General features: G+C 35.2%; 3 protein-coding genes and 3 pseudogenes across 3 annotated transcripts; 3 read left to right on the forward strand and 3 right to left on the reverse strand.

The window, feature by feature from the left end:
- Positions 1–868: 868 nt before the first annotated feature.
- On the reverse strand, positions 869–1171 carry LOC132163107 (copper transporter 1-like). Its single transcript, XM_059573306.1, has one exon. It carries the CDS (start codon positions 1169–1171, stop codon positions 869–871), a length of 303 nt encoding a protein of 100 aa, XP_059429289.1.
- Positions 1172–4141: 2970 nt separating this feature from the next.
- On the forward strand, positions 4142–7148 carry LOC132164173 (UDP-glycosyltransferase 76E1-like). Its single transcript, XM_059574610.1, has 2 exons — positions 4142–4780; positions 6065–7148. The coding sequence occupies exons 1-2, from the start codon at positions 4288–4290 to the stop codon at positions 6934–6936; spliced, it is 1365 nt and encodes a 454-aa protein (XP_059430593.1). The 5' UTR covers positions 4142–4287; the 3' UTR covers positions 6937–7148.
- A 1163-nt stretch (positions 7149–8311) lies between these two features.
- Positions 8312–10181, forward strand: LOC132163234 (UDP-glycosyltransferase 76E2-like; annotated as a pseudogene).
- A 2883-nt stretch (positions 10182–13064) lies between these two features.
- On the reverse strand, positions 13065–13843 carry LOC132163108 (17.3 kDa class I heat shock protein-like; annotated as a pseudogene).
- A 955-nt stretch (positions 13844–14798) lies between these two features.
- LOC132164447 (flavonol 3-O-glucosyltransferase UGT76E12-like) lies at positions 14799–16791 on the forward strand. The gene is made up of 2 exons (XM_059574960.1): positions 14799–15409; positions 15904–16791. Exons 1-2 carry the CDS (start codon positions 14923–14925, stop codon positions 16770–16772), a joined length of 1356 nt encoding a protein of 451 aa, XP_059430943.1. The 5' UTR covers positions 14799–14922; the 3' UTR covers positions 16773–16791.
- Positions 16792–21348: 4557 nt separating this feature from the next.
- On the reverse strand, positions 21349–22074 carry LOC132163642 (18.5 kDa class I heat shock protein-like; annotated as a pseudogene).
- Positions 22075–22682: the final 608 nt, after the last annotated feature.

Below are 22682 nucleotides of genomic sequence, written 5' to 3' on the forward strand. Positions count from 1 at the left end.
ATAAAGCTTTTAAGTAAAAAATTCGTTTTTTTTTTTTCTTTTAAGTTTCATTTTTAAACTTTTGCCAAAAATAATTTTTTTAAACTTTTGAAAAAATGGTTTTTACTAGGAGCCAACTACGAAGTTAATTGGAATGTATTAATATAGAGCTCAATCTATCCAAATGGGAGTGGGTAATATATGATTCGTAAAATGATAATTTTGCCCTTATATTAACAAGAACCGACTTTTCTTTAATATAGGATCTTAGTTTGTATGATACCTTTTCTCCATGCACACTATTTTTATATAGTAAATTTTTCTTCAATATCTAACCATTTAATCATTTATAAATTTGATTTTCAAAAATGCTTGAAATATTATATATATTTTTATTTCAATTCTCTTATAACTAATTATTTTTATTAATTATGCTTCGTCTCCTCAGCATTCTTCTTGTATATTTAATTGATTCGTCTCGTATATTTAATTGACGTATGTAGCATGTTCAATTTACTCTTCTTCTTTTTTTAATTAAAATTAATATAAAGGTGAATCGAGCATATCACGCCAACTAGTATGTTGATAGAATGCTAGAAGAATGTAAATTAACCTTTCTCCTATTGAAAATTACCCACCAGCTGAAATTCCCATGAATCAACCCATAATACTTCGACCCTAAACATTAATATATTAAATTACACCAAGGTTCATGCAAAATATTGATAAATCATACAACTGGATCCGAATCTTTAACAATTTGTCGGGTGATCTTTGTTCAAGTAAAAGCACGGACGGCTCATGATGACTTATAAAAATTATCTTACATTTGTTATTCAAATTGGAACAACAAAATTACTGAAAATATGCCTACAAGTAGTACTGCTGATTAGCAATTCAATGGAGGAAGATCAGATGGATCTTGGAAAGGCGTTGTCTTTGAATTCACAAAAACCCGACTGCCAAAGATGAAGAACCCTACTGTGTATCCTCCGACTGCAGCAAGCAGCACGCCAACATTAAACGACATGACGGCAAGCATGAGCAAGTAAGCCAACACAACACGAACGGCATACATCGTAGTCTGTACAAGTCCAGCTGTGATATTGTCGGTGGTAGACTTGATAAATCTGGTGTGCGAAAGCCACTCCACCACAAAACCCACCACAAAGACTGAAACTAAGGCCAACATGTAGGAGCTGAAGCCTTGTCCCGGCCAACCTGCGAAGATAATTTCTGTTGTATTTCCCCAAAAAAATGTCAGGTGTGTCTTCATTTTTTTTATTTTTTATTTTTTAACTCTCTTTGAAATAAATGATTAAAGGGAAGGATATTATAGGGAGTTGAAGGAGGCATTTTGGTGATGGCAGTACATAATTCTCATTGTGTACTACAACAATGTACTTCCATTTCTTTCTTTCTTTCTTTCTAAAGGAAGTTCCACTAGTTCTAAAAAGCAGACAATTGCCACCAATAATGGGGCATTAATTTTAGAGAAATTACATTAATGCTACACTTTTGTGCATTAACGTAATAAATAATTAAAACGATTATGAAAAAAGTTGAAGTCTTACTCTTCATGGCCGCCCACCGGCCGGCCGTTGAGACCTATCTTACCATGAGTGGTGGAGATTTTGCTTATGCAACCCACTTATTAGTAAATTATTATTTAAAGTTTAAGTGGATAAAAATAAATAACTTTTAAAAAATGCAGGAATTTAATACGCATAACCTTTGTGAGAAGTGAATCCCAAAGAGCGACCCACCACATGCGGCTGCGTTGGGTGTGCATGGGCTCATGGCTTGCCATGGGAAAGAAATAGACCTACTGTTGGCCATGTGGAGGCCAGGAGACCCACAACTACGGGTCTCTATGACCATTTTTTTTAAAAAAAACAGAAAAATATAATTATAATTTTACAATCGTTTTAAGTATTTATTGGACAGAAAAGTTGATGGAAGTCTCGATCTATTAGTATTAACAACAAACATAGTAGTATTAAAATCTAAATAAATTTATCTTAGATTTGTTGTTAGGTGGAGTTTTGGTGATCTACTGTCAGATATTGGGTTTTGGCATCGTAGTGCGGTAATGCATGTACTACGCAAGGAACTCGATCTTGTACTACAAATCAAAACTTTCTTGCTTTCTTTTAGACTTTTTTTTTTTTCAAGATTGAAAATTCAGCAAACTTTTCAAAAAAATTAAAACTACAAGACAAAACCTTTCTATTTTTCAATACAAAAAATTTAAAATCTTATACCACATTAATCCACGTATTTAAGCTAAAAGGGTTTGCCATATATGCCTATCATTTTTTTTTTTGGCGGATTTAATTTGCTCTTTGATCAACGTTATTAAAGAATGCTCACTAAATTTAGTAAGTTCACTATTTATTTTTTTCTTCCCAAATTACCGAACCAATTAATACAACTCATTTTAATATTCTAACCAACCAAAATAACATTTAGCTAATTAACCAGATAAAAATTGTCTAAAAAAACACTGAAACAAACTCAAGCTCAAGGATCAAACACAAATCCTCTAGAAAAAGAAAGAAAGAAAAAGACAGAATATACTGGTTTTCGTTGTCAAGCTGACAAGTCCACCACATGTTTCATCCGTCAAGCTCTGTGTGCACCTAGTACTATTGCCCTTGGAGGCTGTTGTACCTCAGAAGTAGCTAATTTCATTATAAAACCTTTCCAGCTAATCTCTCTGATGATTGAGATTTGATTCGGAGATGAGATTTCATTTGCATCATTGCATGATTTATATATATAATAGAATGACTTTGTGTAATTGTGTGGGTGGTTCAAACCCTACTCTATCATTTAACCCATTTAATTGGGCCATTTCATTAAAATATTTCATATTGGACCTTACCCATTAAAAGAAAGTTTGAGCTTACGTATACGTAAGGAGAGTGTTATAGAAATGATTAAATGATTACATTTATTTCTTTTTATCATTGTAAGATTTTTGGATTAACAATAATTTAACTTGGTATCAGAATCAAATGTCCTAAGTTCGAGTTAAATTTAACATGGTTTCAAAGTCAAAAGTCCTAATTAGTTCAAACCTTGACTCCCTTTATTCACTCATTTCAATTAAACATTTCACCTAGATCACAACTTTGATAGGGGTGTCAACCCGGTCCGGTTTTCCACTTTTTGGCCAAAACCAGGGACCGGAACTGGGAACTGGGTCCCGGTTACCGGCCGGTTTCGGTTTGCACCCGGTCCGGTAACCCTTTTTTTAAAAAAAAATTGTTATTTTTGGCTTAAATCAATTTTTTTTTGACAAAACAACCACCAATTGTAGATAATCAAACAAATCTACACCCAAACCAAAACAAAAACAAATTCATTTAGGTAGAACAAAGAAAAATCTCACGAAGTGGGTATAAGCAAGCAAGTAGCTGGAAAAGGATCCCAACGACTGACACTAGTTAATAAGTAGATCTCATCGTCGGGAACAACATACTAAAATTGCATCAAGATTGGACCACAAATGATCCTCGAATCTCTGAAAGATGTGATTATGAGAAAAAAAAAAAACCTCATTTTTTCTCTCCTCTCTGCCGAATGCTCTCTTCTCTCTCTTTTTTCTTCTTTTTCTTTTGTTTTCTATTTCACCTAAAAGAAACTTCGGAGAAGATAGAAAAAAAAATAAATAAATAAAAAATAGTGAGTGGATGCCTGGGTGGGGAAGTGGTTGAATACTGCTGGTAGAGAGATAAATGGGGAAAAACTAAATTAAAATAAAATAAGTGGTGGGGCGTGTGTAGGAAAAGAAAGAAAGGAATTGTAAATTAATGAAATAATGAAGGTCAAAATGGTAAATTAAGCATCAAACAAAATTCCACTATTCCCGGCACTTGTTTATAGCTTTAAGGATAAGATATATTAATTTAATATATATAAAAATACTTAAAACCCGGTAAAAATTGAGTGCCAAAAACCGGGTACCCGAAGTACCCGGTTTTTGATTTTTTCCAACCGAAACTGGAACCGGCTCTTCAATTTCCCATTTTTTAGTTTCCCAATTTTTCGATTTTGGTTTCGATTCTTCCATAATTTTTGACAACCCCTAAGTCTTTTGACACAACTAACATAAAATCTATATAATTTTACATTCATCTGTTTTTTTTTTTTTTTGAGAAAAATTTTACATTCATCTGAATCTCGACACGACTCGACCCAACCTGCTGAGGACTGAGGAGTATATGACTTTTCTAGCTAGAACGAGACACCAAAGCAAGCGACGTACCACTTAGAAACTCCCACTTGTTGAGAGAGGGAGAGATGGAAAAGAATTGCCATAGACGTCGGCGGTTGGTTCTACTGCCATGTCCATTCCAAGGCCACATAAATGCCATGCTTCAGCTCGGCACCATCCTTCACGCCCGTGGATTCTCCATCACAATCGTCCACGCCGAGTTCAACTCTCCGGACCCTTCGAACCACCCGAATTTCAATTTCCTTCCAATACCGGATGGCTTATCCGAAGCCGATATCTCATCCGGGGATCCGGTAAGTATTCTATGGCGGATTAATGCCAACTGCAGATCCCATCTCCGTGAATGCTTGTCTCAGATGATGACGGCACCGGCACGTGAAGGCCCAGATGACGGCGATATCGCCTGCATCATCTACGATGAATTCATGTACTTCTCAGAGGCCGTGGCCAATTCTCTGAAGCTTCCAAGCATCATCTTAACCACCATGAGTGCTGCCACTTTTCTTGCTCGCACCGCCCTAATCCAACTCGTGGCGGACGGTCAACTTCCCTTCCAAGGTAGACGCAATATATTATTTAATCTGTTTTTCTTTTTTCTTATTATCCTTTTAAGCCATTTAGTTTAGTTTTTTGCGATATACATTCAGATGAAAGATATATTAAGATATATATGTGGATAGAAAAGAGGGTTGCTGCACTTACAAACAAATCCTTACAAACACATGTGGTAAGAAAGAAGATAAAATAAATATAATTGGTTTTTTGGGTGTTTTTTTGTCCTTTTCCTTGCCACATGTGTTTGTAAGGATTTGTTTCGATACAAAATATCTTAGGATGGTAGATTAAATTAATATATAAACGATAAAATTAGTATCCATTTAGTATTAGTAAAAAAAAAAAGAATATAATTGTTTCTTAATATATTTTAGGAAAAAGTCTACATATCCCTTTAAACTAGCTACCACCTAATTGATAATGTTCCCCCCAAATTTTCAATTGTGAGTTGTGACAATGTCCTTTTAATACTATCAAAACATTGTCTATGTCCCCAATAACGAAATTATTATTAGTAAAAGTAAATAAATAAAATACTAAAACTTCTAAAAAAAACCTAAAACTGAAGAAAAAAAAAATCTTTTTTATAAGAAAAAAATTAAAACTGAAAATTTTCATTTTTATTGTTATGTTATAATTTTTTAAATAAAAATTTCCCTTTTAAAAATATTTTTTTTTCTTTTTTTAAATAAAAATTTTTCATTTTAAAAAATTAAAAAATTATCGTTTTAAAAATTAAAATAAAATTTTCATTTTTTTTTATAAATTATTATTATTATTTTTTTTTAATTTATAGGAGTATTTTTTTTCCTATTGAGAAATATACAAGGACATTCTTATCTTTATTCAAATATTGAGGGAACATTGACAATGTTTTGGTAGTTTGGGGAGACATTTTCACAATTGAAAGTTTGGGAGGATATTGTCAATTAGGTGGTAGTTGGGAGAAGTATATGGACTTTACCCTATATTTTTAATTTTCAACTCAAATAGTGATGCCTACTTTTTTAATGATATATTTGGGTTATTGCTCGTGATAGATTTTGAATGTTTAATGTTTGAGTACAAATTGATTTTTGTTATAATAGGGCCAAAAGCCAAGCTTAATTATTTTGGCCCAAATATATAGATTTAGCTATTTCTATACTATAATAAAAAAAAAAATTCAAAAGAGGAGAAGGGTCATGGCCAATACCAACCAACCGCTCCCTCCGTTTAATCACAAATATGCTAAACATTTTCTCTATTTGCGCACTGATACTAACTACTACAAAACATGGATTATAGATTCTGTGTTACAGGACTCGGTTCCAGAGCTTTATCCACTCAGATATAAGGATCTACCAATTCCCTTGTTCGGAATATGTGATACCTTTTCAAAACTAGTACTTGAAGCGTACAAGATTAGAACATCTTCAGCCATCATTTGGAATACCATGGACTGCCTTGAACCATCGTCGTTGTCACATATCAAACACCAATTCCAAGTTCCAATCCTACCCTTGGGCCCTATGCACAAATTTGCCCCAGCCTCCAGCAGTAGCTTATGGAAAGAGGATACTAGCTGCATGGAATGGCTTGGGAAACAAACTAAACACTCAGTTATATACGTGAGCTTGGGAAGCATAGCATCCATGGATGAGAAGCAGCTAGCCGAATTGGCATGGGGACTAGCCAGCAGCCAGCAGCCTTTCTTGTGGGTGATTCGGCCGGGTTCAGTTCACGGTTCAGAATGGATTGAAATACTACCCGAAGGTTTCAAAGAAAATATTGGAGATAGAGGTTGCATTGTGACATGGGCACTGCAGAAGGAAGTTTTGGCGCATAGCGCAGTGGGAGGGTTTTTGAGCCATTGTGGTTGGAATTCAACGCTGGAGAGTATTTCCGAAGGAATTCCAATGATATGCAGACCGTATTTCGGGGACCAGAGAGTGAATGCAAGGTATGTGAGCCATGTATGGAAGGTAGGCTTGGAATTGGAGAACGAGATGGAAAGAGGTGAGATAAAGAGAGCTGTAAGAAGAGTAATGGTGGAAAAGGAAGGGGAGGCCATGAGAGAAAGGGCTAAGAATTTGAAGGAGAATATTGAACTTTGTATTAAAGAAGATGGTTCTTCCAACAATGCCTTGAACAGGCTGGTGGAGATGATCATGTCATGATTGTAATCTAATAACACATCTACTATCACAACTTTTCTTGATCTGAAATTTTTTTTTTTAATTTTTTTTGAATGCTCTAGATCTAGATCTGAGGACTGTCCCTCTTAGTATCTTGTATTATTTTTTACTCCCTACCAAAGATCTGCTTTCCTTATTTATTTATTTTGGCCAATAACCATAACTAAATCCAAAAGACATTCACCCTTGCCTCACATGCTTCAAATCTTTCTCTCTTATTTTTTCCCCTGTTTTGCTTCATTATTATAAGATAACGGTACACCGACAACTCTTTTACCTTGTTAACACGGTTAACATATAATTAGAACCACCGTTAAATTTTGGATCCAATTGAGATTTTTCTGCTACATTAAGAAATATACACTTACAAGTGCATCTAACATTTGACATTTCTCTTTCCTTATAACAACAACAGTTGGTGATGGATCAAATATGGTTTGTAAGAAACAAAGTAGTCCATAATAAGTCCATCATTCCGGATCCAATCTCAACCCTTGAAAGCATTGATTTCATCAGCAAGGGCCACCTTGCTGCTTGGAAGAACTCAGCAGACCCCCCCTCCCCCTAGAGGTTAATTTTGATGTTGCTGCTAACTTCTTAACTGCAACAACGGCCATAAATGACCATGAAAGTAACATCCTTGCAACCTTTTACAAAACAAATCCTTGGATTGGAAGTGATGGTTGGAGAGGCACAAGCTGCTCTCCACTTGCAGCAACCATGATTACAACTCTCATCATTCTTCAAGGGGATTCTCTAATTATCACAATTCTGGCTATCAACAAATCGTCCATCTTGACCGATTAAAACATTTCTATTATTGTCGAAGACATTGACCAGAAGCCATCGTTACACAAAATCCAAATTATATTTACTTATCTAATTTATTACATTTATTAAACACTTTTTATTTATTAATTTATTTCAGGACCAAGACAATCCAACGGATACAACTTCAACCCAAAATTCAATTCCTTTGGAAAAGTGACAGTAAGAACCCCATTCTCCATGGACGCCTTCACTGCCTCCATCATCACATTCTCTGGCAGCCTGAACCTCCTCATGAACTTCCCGTTGATAAGCTCCACCCTATGCCATGTGTCGTTAGTGTCTTCCTTCTCTACGTTCCTCTCTTCGCTGATCTGGAGCACTCGGTCATCATCATCTTGGTCTTTAATTAAAATGAATAAACAATTCTGAAAAGATTATTGTAATAAAATTGAGAAAACATTTAAATAACAATGAAGATAAGCTGTCATCGTCAATTCATGTAAGATGATAAAGATAAATTGCAATAATAACAGAGCATAGCGGACAAGTGCATGTGTGCGAGAGAGAGAGAGAGAGAGAAAGAGAGATGGAAGAGCAAGGGAAGAGACGCCGACGTGTCCGGGTGGTGCTATTACCATTTCCGTTCCAAGGCCACATAAACCCAATGCTTCAGTTGGGAAGCATCCTCCACTCCAATGGCTTCTCCATTACCGTCGTTCACGCCCAATACAACTCCCCCGAACCTTCAAGCCATCCAGATTTCAGCTTTGTTCCCTTGCCAGATACATCATCCAGCCCCGACTTTTCTGGCGAGGTAATAGCTTCTATAGTGCAGCTTAATACCAATTATAAAGCTCGTTTCCAAGAGTGCTTGGCTGAAGTGATGAGCCAACAGTGCCCGGACGATGGAATCGCCTGCATCATCCATGATGAGCTCATGTACTTTTCCCAAGCAGAGGCAAAGGATCTGAAGCTTCCAAGCATTAGTTTAACTGCCGGTAGTGCTGCCCATTTTCTTGCTCGTTTTGCCCTTGTCCAACTAAAGGCAGATGGCCACATCCCCTTCCCAGGTATATCTATGTTCCATCAAAAACGTAGTTCTTGCCTTATCCTAAAGGGTACAATACTACAATACAAAGGGTAGTCGGAGCACTCCCAAAATCAAGGAAAATAGGGTGGCTGAGCCACCTCAAAGGTGGCTGGGGGTGGCCACGAGCCACTCCTAGCCCAACACCCTCCTTTAATTTCCATTTTTTTTTAAAAAAAATATTTAATTTTAGTCTTTTTTATTGATTAATAATTATAAAAGGTAAATTTGATTTTTCAATGGTCAAAATGATGGTATTTCCCGAAGATTTTTTGTCAAATGTTGTTTTTGCATCCACTCTAATGGTCAGTGTAAACAAATGGGCTTAATTGTAATAAAATGATAGTTTGATATATCCAAGTATCACATTTGTTAACTCATCAAACTATTTTGATAAAGGTTGTCGGCTAAGGGGGTAAAGTGTATTAACTTTATCTTATTGTCAAATGATCATCGCCCTTCAAACTAGTTACTTACATTCAAATTTTTTTGAATTACAGAATTTAAGTCGCACGATCCAGTTCCAGAGCTCTGTCCTCTCAAGTTCAAGGATCTACCTATTTTTGAAAAATTAGTAAACTATTTGGCACTAGTGAGTAAAGCTTTTAGCAATAAAACATCTTCGCCCATCATTTATAATACAATTGACTTCCTCGAAAATTCATCATTGGAAAAAATTCAACACCAATGGCAAGTTCCAATATTCGCAATGGGCCCTATGCATAGGATTGCCTCGACCTCCTCTAGTAGCTTATTGGAAGAGGACACTACTTGCTTGGCATGGCTTGATAAGCAAAGTTGTAAATCAGTCATTTATGTAAGCTTGGGAAGCGTGGCATTCATGGACGTCAAAGAGCTTGCTGAGATGGCTTGGGGACTAGCGAACAGCCATCAACCTTTCTTATGGGTGGTTCGGCCAGGCTCGGTTCATGGTGCAGAATGGACTGATGTACTGTCAGAAAAATTTAAAGAAAACATTGGCGAGAGGGGTTATATTGTGAAATGGGCACCCCAAACGGAAGTTTTGGCACACAATGCAGTGGGAGGATTTTTGAGCCACTGTGGATAGAATTCAACGCTAAAGAGCATTTGTGAAGGAATTCCAATGATATGCCGACCGTGTTTCGGGGACCAAAAAGTGAATGCAAGATATGTTAGCCATGTATGGAGAGTAGGCCTGGAATTGGAAGGTGATCTGGAGAGAGGTGAGATAGAAAAAACTGTAAAAAAACTTATGGTTGATGAAGAAGGGGAGGCCATGAGGAAAAATGCTAAGAAATTGAAGGAGAATGTTGAACTTTGCATTAAAGAAGATGGTTCTTCTTACAATTCCATGAACAAGCTAGTGGAGATGATCAGGTCGTTTTAATATGACTATGGAGGTCTAATATTTTTAATAATTTTTTTTTTTCCTTTTGTTGTCCCTCATATATTGTACCGTTGAATTGCCTTTTACTCCCTAGCAAAGAGCTTTTTCTTATTTATTAGTTGGAGAGGCACGTGCTTGATTCAATGTATTTCAATGTTTGATAATAATATATGTAATTTTTATTTGGCAAGTAGATAGACATTCATTTAGTCTAAAAAAGTAGTTTTTTTTTTTTTTTTTTTTGAAAAGACAAAAAAGTAGTTATAAATTAATGAGTATATATATGGTTTATACATGGGTTCAACTAGATGATTATGGGTGTCAACTCAGTCTAATTTTTGGCCAAAATTGGAGACCGGAACTAGGATATTTCGGTTCTTGATCTTGGAAAACCAGAATCGAGAACCGGGTCCCGGTTAACCAGGGTCCCAGTTACCGGCCGGTTTCGGTTTGCACTTTGATCGGAAACCGGTTTTTTTTTAAAAATTGTTTTTTTGGCTTAAATCAAATTTTTTTTTGACAAAACAACCACCAATTGTAGATAATCAAACAAATCCTATCCAAACTAGGACAAAAACAAATTCATTTAGGTAGAACAAAGAAAGATCTCACAAAGTGGGTATAAGCAAGCAATTAGCTGGAGAAGGATTCCAACGATCAACACCAATCAATAAGTAGATCTTGTCATCAGGAACAACATACTAAAATTGCATCAAGATCGGACCACAAATGATCCTCTAATCTCTGACAGAAGTGATTATGAGAAAAAAACCTCATTTTTTCTCTCCTCTCTGCCAAATGCTCTCTTCTCTCTTTTTTCTTCTTTTTCTTTTGTTTTCTATTTCACCTAAAAGAAACTACCGACAAGATAGAAAAAAATAATAATAAATAAATAAATAGTGAGTAGGTGCCTGGATGGGGAAGTGGTTGAATACTGCTGGTAGAGAGATAAAAGGGGAAAAACTAAATTAAAATAAAATAAGTGGTATGGCGTGTGTAGGAAAAGAAAGAAAGGAATTGTAAATTAATGAAATAATGAAGGTCAAAAAAATGATAAATTAAGCATCAAACACTATTCCCAATACTTGTTTAGAGCTTTAAGGATAAGATATATTAATTCAATATATATTAAAATATTAAAAAAATATTATTATTATATGGTTCCAGTATTCCCGGTAAAACCGGGTGTTAAAAACCGGGTACCGGAACCGAGGTACCCGGTGTTTGGTTTTTCCCAACCAGCTCCCTGATTTTCCTGTTTCCGATTTTTCGGTTTTTCAGTTCCAATTTTTTAGTAATTTTTGACAGCCCTACAGATAACCATGATTAGCGGTTATTACACCAAGTTTTAACCGAATTTCATAAACCATAGCCAATAAAATAATCGAGTCGAACATAAATTGAACTTATATGAACCAATTTTGAGTTCGCTCGTGAGCGGTTTCACTTGCTTACACCACTCTCCTATAATTGAGGGTCATTCCTTTTCAGGCAGACATCTGCTTTCCGTTTGCCTGATAAAAATCCTTTTAAGTTCCCTTTCAACCAGCTGCTGAGAGTTGACGTACGCACTAGATACGCACTAAATTTTGTATATAATGACTGCAATACCCCCAAATCACAGTTAATAGTAATTTTTGCAATAATTGAATTAATCAGGACTATAAAGTGTAAACAGACAACACAAAAGTTATAGTTCAAAAACCAATCACATCTGCAGCTCCCAAATCCTTGAAAATCGTCCCTGTGCTTTAACGTTATAACTGTTAGAATATATAATCACTAATGATTTTTATTAGATTGTTTAACTTTAGCAGGTCTGTGCTAATTAAATTCTAAAAATACTAAATTACCAAAATTCTACTGTAATCTCCTCCCTTCATATTAGGAGTAAAGATCCTCCCCCTCCAATCAAAAAAAAAAAAAAAAGACTCGCGATATATTTGGAAAAAGAAAAAGGAAGATTATTGAATAATGGGTAAGTGGGAGAAAAAAAAGTGGATTGAGATTTTTATAATTTCTTTTAAATTTGAAATTATTAAATTCATAAATCTTAACCATTCATTTTATCTAAGTGTTTAAAATAATTCATGTTTAAGTATTTAATGAGAAAATATGACTTATTAAATTCTTTGAATGTAGCTTGCTCATTAAATTTTCACATTAAATGTTAAAATATAGCTTATTTTAGACACTTAAATGAAATGACTGGTTAAAATTTATAAATTTGAAAATCTCAAATTTTTTTTTAAAAAAAAAATTTAAGTGATCTCAATAAAAAATAAAAATAAAAAATAGGGCTAAAAATATTAACCCATAAATATCCACAAAACAGGCCCAATAAAAGTCAAGAGGAATGCTAGGCTTAGAGTAAGGACAGCAAACACCCTATAGCTCATTCATTTTCCAATATTTGAGAAAAATTTCAAAAAAAAAATCACAAAAAAGCATCCGAAACTCTAAATATAACCAACATTACTATAGATGCCCAATACATTATTAAATTATAAAAAATTGATTCTCTCTTCTTTATATGTCCCAACAATTCTCTCTCATTTCTCATTGGTTGCAATGATAAAAAGAAATAGTATTTAATTCATATAGAAATAAATAAGAGAATCTGTTGTGAAGTGTTTTTTTTATAGGAAATTAAAAAGTTATTTTATTCCCTAAATTGAGAAAAAATGGTAGAAAAGTTGTTGCTAGTGCTCCTACAAAGCATGATTAGATATGAGATAAATTCAAATTTTAAAAAATCCATTCATATTGAGCCACATCAATTTATAATTTTTTTTTTTTTTTTTTTTTGTAAAATATGTTTGTAAGCCTAACATTTTCTAAAATAAAGTTAATTTAATTAGTTACACAAAATCCAAATTGTATTTACTTATCCAATTTATTACATTTATTGAACGCTTTATTTATTTCCGGACCAAAACAATGCAATGGATACAAGTTCAACCCGAAAATTTCAATCGCTTTAACATCAGGCTTCTTGACCTCCTCTATTGGAATAGTCACAGTAAGAACCCCATTCCCCATAGACGCCTTCACCTCCTCCATCTTCACATTTTCCGGCAGCCAGAACCTCCTCATGAACTTCCCGCTGCTGCGTTCCACCCTATGCCACGTGTCGTTCTTGTCTTCCTTCTCCACATTCCTCTTTTCGCTGATCTGGAGCACTCTGTTGTCTTCGATTTCCACCTTCACTTCCTCCTTCTTCAGACCCGGAAGATCGGCCTTGAACACGTGAGCTTCTGGGGTCTCCTTCTAGTCGATTCTGGTGTTCACAAACGCAGAATTTTCCTGAGAAAGTTCGGGAAAAGTAGGGGAGGGGAAATCCTTGAAGGGGTCAAAGACGCTTCATCGGCCACCGAAGAAACTTGGGATGTTCGACATTCTCGCTGCGATTCTGATCTTCGGTGAAAGACTGTATGGTTGATGAGAAAGCTTCTTCGAATTGCTGTTTGTAATTGTACTCGGAGTTGGTTGTTTGCCGGAGGAGGGATAGGCTGGGTATTTGAAGTGATGAGAGGACCATTCTAGTATTTTCGCGAGAAAACAAAAAAAGGCACTTGCTAGAACGTTCCTGAACAAATTGTGGGTTTTCACGAGGAGTCTGGGCCGGAGTTTGTTTTCATGTTAGGCTTGGAATTCTGGGTTTGATATTCGTCATGGGCCCCCATTACCTTATATTGGGCCTGTGACCTTTTACTAAATTTATGGTAACATAATTCTTTTTTTCTTTTTCTTTTTAATTTTTTTTCCTTCATTTTGTAGAATTTGTTTATTTTTATTTTATTAAGGGAAGGGAGACATTGACAATTTTTTAGTTTGAAAAAATATTGTCCCAATTAAAATTTTAGGAGGAATATTGTTAATTTAATAGTAGTTTGAGAAGTATATAAACTTTTTTTTTTTTCTCTTTTTATTTTTTATTTATTTATTTATTTTTTATCTGATTTATATTTTATCGCATATTATAGAGAAACTTCTCTTTAACTCCCTTAAACGTTTATTTATTTTGCAATTATCTCCCTCAAAGTTTAATATCAAACTATAAAAAATTTGATTAATCTACTAAAAATGTAGAATAAGCATGGTGAATGAACAAAGTTTTTCTTCAAATTGAATTAAAAGAATTTTATTAAATTTAGCTTATAAAAGTGATATGTGTCTATTTTTTTTAATAATATGTAAGATGCACATGAATTTTTAATAAAATTTATTTTAACTTTATTCTTGACATTAAAAACACATATACTTCTCACATGTTTAAAAGACATATATGTCAAAAATTTTCTCGGACCAAATTGAGAGGAAAACTTTGTAAACCGCATGTGAAAGATGATAAAGATAAATTGCAATAATATGACATCACGCATTCATGTCATAGTAGTGATAGTGTGTGCCAACTGCCAAGCATAGCCGACAAAACTCTGTAGGAAAGAAAGAGAGAGAGAGATGGAAGAGCAAGGGAAAAGACGTCGACGTATGGTGATAGTCCCGGAGACGTCATGATTTGAGCCATAAAAAAAAAAGTAATGTCACACCACTTTGAACATGACAAAATTGGGAATAGTCCGATGTAATGATCGGTTGGTGGTGGGCATCTTTACATGTCATCTTGAGAGACGAATGCAATTGTCCAAACTCAAAACCTTCGTCATTTCATATGCAGAGCCGATAAAACTGTGTGGGAGAGAGAGAGAGAGAGAGAGAGAGAGAGAGAGAGAGAGAGATGGAAGAGCAAGGGAAGAGACGTCGATGTCTCCGGCGGGTGGTGCTGGTACCATTTCCGTTCCAAGGCCACATAAACCCAATACTTCAATTGGGCAGCATCCTCCACTCCAAGGGCTTCTCCATCACCGTCGTTCACGCCCAATACAACTCCCCAGACCCTTCAAGCCACCCAGATTTCAGCTTTGTTCCCTTGCCAAATACCTCATCCGCCCCCGACTTTACTGTTGAGATAGTAGCTTCTACGGTGCAGCTTAATACCAATTACAAAGCTTGTTTCCAGGAGTGCTTGGCTCAAGTGATGAGCCAACAGGGCTCGGACGAAGGAATCGCCTGCATCATTCACGATGAGCTCATGTACTTTTCCCAAGCAGAGGCAAAGGATCTGAAGCTTCCAAGCATTAGTTTAACTGTCGGTAATGCTGCCCATTTTCTTGCTCGTTCTGCCCTTATCCAGCTAAAGGCAGAAGGCCACATCCCCTTCCCAGGTATATCTATGTTCGATCAATAACGTAATTCTTGCTTTATCCTTTAGGTACAATAGTACAACACAAAGGGTAGTCGGAGCACTCCCAAAATCAAGGAAGATGGGGTGGCTAAAGGTGGCCGCGGGTTGGCCACGAGCCGCAACTAGCCCAACACCCTCCGTTCCACTTTTTTTTTTTGTAAAAAATCTAGTCTCTTTTTATTGATTAATAATTATAAAAGGTAAATTTGATTTTTCAATGGTCAAAATGAGGGTATTTCTGGAAGATTTTTGCCAAACGTAGTTTTTGCATCCACTCTAACGGTCAATGCTAACAAGAGGCTTAATTCTAACAAAATAATAGTTTGATATATCTAGGTATCACATTTGTTAGCTCATGAAACTATTTTGATAAGGGTTGTCGAGGTTAAAGTGAATTTAATCTGATCTTCTTATTGTCAAATGATTATCGCTCTTCAAACTAGTCGCTTAACTTTTAACTTTTTTGAATTACAGAATCTAAGTCGCAGGATTTAGTTCCAGAACTTTATCCTCTCAGGTTCAAGGATCTACCCATTTTGGAAAAATTAGAGAGCTATTTGGCACTAGTGAGTAAAGCTTTTAACAATAAAGCATCTTCGCCCATCATTTATAATACAATTGATTTCCTTGAAAATTCTTCACTGAAAAAAATCCAACATCAATGGCAAGTTCCAATATTCGCAATGGGCCCTATGCATAGGATTGCCTCGACCTCCTCTAGTAGCTTATTGGAAGAGGACACTAGTTGTTTGGCATGGCTTGATAAGCAAAGTTGTAAATCAGTCATTTATGTAAGCTTGGGAAGCGTGGCATTCATGGACATCAAAGAGCTTGCGGAGATGGCTTGGGGGCTAGCAAACAGCCATCAACCTTTCTTATGGGTGGTTCGGCCAGGCTCGGTTCTTGGCGAAGAATTAATTGAGGTATTATCCGAAGAATTTAAAAAAAACATTGGCGAGAGGGGTTACATTGTCAAATGGGCACCTCAAAAGAAAGTTCTAGCACACGTTGCAGTGGGAGGATTTTTGAGCCACTGTGGATGGAATTCAACGCTAGAGAGCATTTGCGAAGGAATTCCAATGATATGCCGACCATGTTTGGTGGACCAGAAAGTGAATGCAAGATATGTTAGCCATGAATGGAGAGTAGGCCTAGAATTGGAAGGGGATCTAGAGAGAGGTGAGATAAAGAGAGCTATAAAAACACTTATGGTGGGCGAAGAAGGGGAGGCGATGAGGGAGGAGGCTAAGAAATTGAAGGAGAATGTTGAACTTTGCATTAAAGAAGGTGGTTCTTCTTATAATTCCATGAATAGGCTCGTGGAGATGATCAGGTCGTTTTAATATGACTATGGACTATACATGGAGGTCCAATATTTTTAATAATAATTTTTTTTTGTTTTTTTCCTCGTAGTACTGTTGCATGTATTGCTTACTACTCCCTAGCAAAGACCTTTTCTTATTTATTAGTTGGAGAGGCACGTGTATTCCTATGTTTGATAATAATCTATGTAATTTTTTATTTGGCAAGTAGATAGACGTGCATTTAGTATAAAAAAGTAATTTTTTTTTTCTTTCAAAGATAAAGTAGTTATAAATTGATGAGTATATATATGGTTTATACATGGGTTCAATCAGATGACCCTGATCATCAGTTATTGTACCAAGTTTTAACTGAGCCGATTTCGAGTTCGCCCACGTGCGGATTCGCTTGCTTATACCCCTACCAACTACAATATTGGAGGGCTATTCCTTTCCAAGCAGATATCTGCTTTCTTTTTGCCTGATAAAAATTCTTCAAATTTCCTTTCAACCAGTTGCTAAGAGATAATGTACACACTAAATTTTGTATATAATGACCGCAATACCCAAAATCACAGTCAATGGTAATTTTGGCAGAAATTGAATTTTTTTTTTTTTTTTTAAGTGACTAAAGGTACAGACAACACAAAAGTTATAGTTCAAAAACTAATCACATGTGCAGCTTCCAAATCTTTCAAAATCAAAATCAAAATCATCTCTGTGCTTTAATGTAATTACTGTTAGAATATATCATCACTAATGACTTTATTAGATTGTTTAGCTGGTCTATTCTAATTATACTAAATTACCAAAATTCTACTGTAATGTCCTCCGTTCAGATTAGGAGTAAATATCCTCCCCTTCCAATCGAAAAAAAAAAAAAAAAGAAAAAGAAAAAAGAAAAAAAGTCACCTAACTAAATATTTGGAAAAAGAAAAAGGAAGATCATCAAGAGAATAATGGGTCAGTGGGAGGCAAAAAAGTATGCCTAAATCAAATTCTCAACAAATCAATGTTCAGTCTATTTTACATTTGATTGGTGCTTAATTCTTTTATTTTCCAGTTAGGAGAATTGATTTTCTATCTAGCTAATTGAGTTAAAAAATATGTCTAATAGAATGCTAGGTGAATCCCCAAAGCCTTCGTGTTTTTCTCATTAATTTTATCAAATCTCACTTTTATTAAATTAGTTTAGTTAATTTAATTTTTAGTTTACTTTGGTTATTTTTATCTTAATAGTTTAGTGCTTTAATTATTTGTTCTGTTTAGATTAGTTGCATTGTTTACTTTTTGTTTAAAATTCTTATGAGTTCGACCTCGCACTTGTAAACCTATATTTCAAAATGATTCATGCACTTAAGAGTACATTTAAAATTTCAACAACACTCAGCCACCTGTCTAATTTATTTATTTTTTTTAAAAAAGAAATTAATTTGATTTTTTTTTATGTTTTATTTATATTTTATTACAAATATTTTTTGGGGAATTTTTTTTAAAATTTTTTAAAGAGTATGGACATTTAAACAGTGCAAAACGTCACATTTCAAAAAGGTGAAGTGCACACTATTGTCACGTCCCCTTTCAAAATAGGATGTTTTTGCAAAACTTGTTACCTTGTAGAGACATTTTTACTGTTCAAACATTCCTAAATTTTATTTTAGTCACTATATATATATATATATATATATATATATATGGACATTTGTAAAATGTTACTATTTGAACGTCCCTAATTAAATAGAGACATTTTTTAGACAAAAATGTCTCCTTGCAAACGTCCATATTTTGCTTAATTTTTGTAGGTGTATGAGGCAAAGCATGAGTAAAAATTATATAAAAAATGATACATATCCTTGTATTTTTAAATTATTAATTGACTCAATATCTTCTTAAATTACCAAAGAAAATATCTTTATTGTCTAGTAATAAAAATTTAAAACGAAAAGTAGAAGAAAATAGGGCGACGACATGACTTGAGCCAAGAAAAACTAAAAAAGTAATGTCCCACCTCTCCCAACACTTGGAAAATCACAAAATTGTGAATAGTCCGATGTAATGATCAGTAGGTGGTGGTGGTGGTGGTGGGCATCTTTACAACCTTAGTCATTATTGCATACGCACTGCCGTTGGACACCACTCAGAAAACTATTTAATCCAAACTCACTAGATCAGAATCCTAACAAATTTGATTGATGTGTGGAAAAAATAAGATGAAAGAGTAAGGGAAGAAACGTCGACGTCTCCGGGGTGGTGCAGAGGCAAAGGATCTGAAGCTTCCAAGCATCGTCTTAACCAGCGGTAGTGCTTCCCATTTTCTTGCTCGTACTGCCCTTATCCAATTAAAGGCAGAAGCTCACATCCCCTTCCCAGGTATATCTATGTTCCTTCAATAAGCCAATGCTTGCCGTCGCTGCATGTTTCTGGAAGATTTTTGTCTAGCATCCACTCTAGTACTGGTCAATCCTAATGAAGGGGCTTAATTCATGTAACAAAATTATAGTTTGATATATTTAAATGTCACACTTGTTTGCTCGTGGAACCAGAAAGTTTTAAAGGATGGGGCCCAAGCGAAAATTTTTATTAAGTTTTTTTTTTTTTTTAATCACCGGTACTTAAATACAATGAGGAATTCAGCTTAAAATTGTGTCAAATTCTCAGATTAAATATTTAAATTCTAGCAACCAATATTCTTAATATTTATAATACTCATATTCTCTTCTCTATTCCATTAATCTAGCAACTTACCCCCAACGAGGATAAAGGGCTTGAATCGGTCATGGCCAAACAAAGCTTAATGGGTAGAACCAAAAAAAAAAAAAATTTAGGAATAGGCCAAAATTTTTATTACATAGGGCCAAAAAAATTAAAAATCGGGCCAAAAAATATTGGAATAGAGCCAAAATTTTAATTGAAAATGGCAAAAAATTATTTTTGGGAAGGGCCCATTGACTAAAAATACAATTTTTCCTTACTATTATTATTTTTATACATATAAAATTTTTTTTCTTTAAAATTTGGGGGAGGGCCCTGTCCAATACGGGCTCTTCCCTTCCTACGCCTCTACAAGAAACTATTTTGAAAAAAACTATCAGATCGAGAGGGCTAGCTAAAGTGTATTTAACCTTAATTTCTTATTGTCAAATGATCATAGCCCTTCCCTTCAAACTAATCACTTACACTCAAAATTTTCTGGATTACAAAATCTAAGTCGTAAGATCCAGTTCCAAAGTTATGTCCTCTTAGGGTTAAGGATTTACCTATTTTTGAAAAATTAGTGAACTATTTGGCACTAGTGAGTAAAGCTTTTAACAGTAAAGCATCTTCGCCCATCATTTATAATACAATTGACTTCCTTTCCTTGAAGATTCTTCATCGGAAAAAATCCAACATCAATGGCAAGTTCCAGTATTCACAATGGAAAACACACCTAACTATATATTTGGAAAAAGAAGTTGGAAGATCGTCAAGAGATTAATAGGTCAGTGGGAGGAAAAAAAGTAAGCCTAAAAATGATTCACCCATAAATATCCACGAAACAAAGCCCAGTAAAAGTTAATTCACATTGAATTTGAAACCATCGTTACACAAAATCCAAATTATATTTACTTATCTAATTTATTTAAACACTTTTATTTATTTAATATTTATTTCAGGACCTAAACAATTAGGGGTGTAAACGAGCCGAGCTTAAGCGAGCTTCCCTTGTTCAGGCTTGGCTCATTTAAATTTTACTCGAACTCGAGTCGAGCTCAAGGGCGAGCCAAAAAAATCAAGCTCGAGCTAATAATAAGTCGAGCCGAGCCAGCTCTCTTATATTTAATGTTTTTGTTTTTTTTTAAAAAAAATTTAACTTCAAGTACTCTTAAACGGCTTAAGAAGTTAGTTTGCATATGAGTATTTGCTTAACTTGGCTAGTCGAGAATGGAGCTTGAGTCAATACAACAAGGCATTTGGTTTCAAAGAGAGAAGATATGCATCCTTTTATAGATAAGCAAATTTGGAGATTAATGTTTTCTTAATAATGTGGGATAAGTTAACAGGTTGCATTCAGACTGCATTGGGACAACGCCCCTTACAAAAAACTATTTTTTTCAACGTCTCTCTCTCAATCCCCCTCACCAGTCACAATGCATCTTCCACATGAACTCTCATTTCCCACTCTCTCACTCTCGCTCATCAAACAGGTAGTGATAGTGTTTGGGTCTGTATGATTCTTCAATAGTTTATGCCTTTTGCAATCTCCCTCAATAGTTTCTGCTTGATTCTTTCTCTTTTCGTTTGGGTCTGCTCTAATTGAATCGATGTCTTTTTAATGATTACTCTCTCTCTCTTTGATCACGAAGGGTTTAGAATTTTTCATTCTCTAACGCCTAAATATAAATGCAATTTTAAGATTTTAATAATTATGAGATTTATAATTAATTATGTATTACTTAGTTTATATATATACACATACAAGCTTATACGAGCTTGCTCACAAGCCTAACTGAGTCGAGCCGAGCTTGCTTCGTTTAATATTCGAGTTAGGATTTGTGTTCATGAAGAGCTTCATTTAATATTCAAGTCGAGCACGAGCCGAGCTTGCTCGCGAGACGCTTCGCTCACTTAACAACCCTATAAACAATCCAACCGATACAAGCTCATCCCGAAATTTCAATGGCTTTAACGTCAGGCTTCTTGACCTCCTCCTTTGGAACAGTGACTGTAAGAACCCCATTCTCCATGGACGCCTTCACATCCCCATCTTCACTTTTTCCGGCAGCCTGACCTCCTCATGAACTTCCCGCTGCTGCGCTCCACCCTATGCCACTTGTCGTTCTTATCTTCCTTCTCCACATTCCTCTCTCCGCTGATCTGGAGAACTCTGTTGTCGTCTTCGATCTCGACCTTCACTTCCTCCTTCTTCAGCCCCAGGAGATCGACCTTGAACACGTGAGCTTCTGGGGTCTCCTTCCAGTCGATTCTGGTGTTCACAAACGCAGAATTTTCTTCAGAAAGTTCAGGAAAAGTGGGGAAGGGGAAATCCTTGAAGGGGTCAAAGACGCTGCTTCGTCGGCTACCGAAGAAACTTGGGATGATCGACATTCTCGCTGCGATTTTGATGTTCGATGAAATACTGCAAAAGAAATTAGGATTGTGTGGTTGATGAGAAAGCTTCTTCGAATTTCTGTTTGTAATTGTACTCGGAGTTGGTTGTTTGCTGGCGGAGGGATAGGTTGGGTATTTGAAGTGATGAGAGGACCATTCTAGTATTTTCGGGAGAAAAGAAAAAAGGCACTTGCTGGAACGTTCCTGAACAATTGTGGGTTTTCACGAGGAGTCTTTACCGGAGTTTGTTTTCATGTTAGGCTTGGAATTCTGGGTTTGATATTCATCATGGGCCCCATTACATTTTATTGGGCCTGTGACTCTTTACTAAATTTATGGTAACATAATTCTTTTTTTCTTTTTTTCCTTCCTTTTTTTAGAATTTGTTTATTTTCATTTTATTAATGGTATTTTTGTGGTTGGGAAACATTGACAATTTTTTGATAGTTTGAAAGATCATTGTCCAAATTAAAAGTTTTTTATGGATATTGAAAAATGCTATGCCGACTCCAAACACCAATTAATGTGGAATTAACAAATAAGAGGCAATAAACAATTTACTCACCAAAATATGTAAAGCAATAAAACAATCAGACACAATATATTTTGGTGACGAAGATAAAACATTTTAAAAAACGATCTAAAAGTAAAACTTCTGCAGGAAAGCCAAATCCAGGAAATCACAATAAAAAAAATTATCTAGAGATTACAGATATTAGAAACACTTACAACCCTTTGCAAGACATTGGCTTTGTAAGATCGACAAGTCTACAACTCGTCTCTTTACTCATAATCTTCTTCAATGTGATTCTCCTTTACTAGACCATTCCGATAGATTTCTCAATCAAAGCACAAAATCAAACT

Source organism: Corylus avellana, chromosome ca10, assembly GCF_901000735.1.
Source record: "Corylus avellana chromosome ca10, CavTom2PMs-1.0".
Taxonomy (NCBI): domain Eukaryota; kingdom Viridiplantae; phylum Streptophyta; class Magnoliopsida; order Fagales; family Betulaceae; genus Corylus; species Corylus avellana.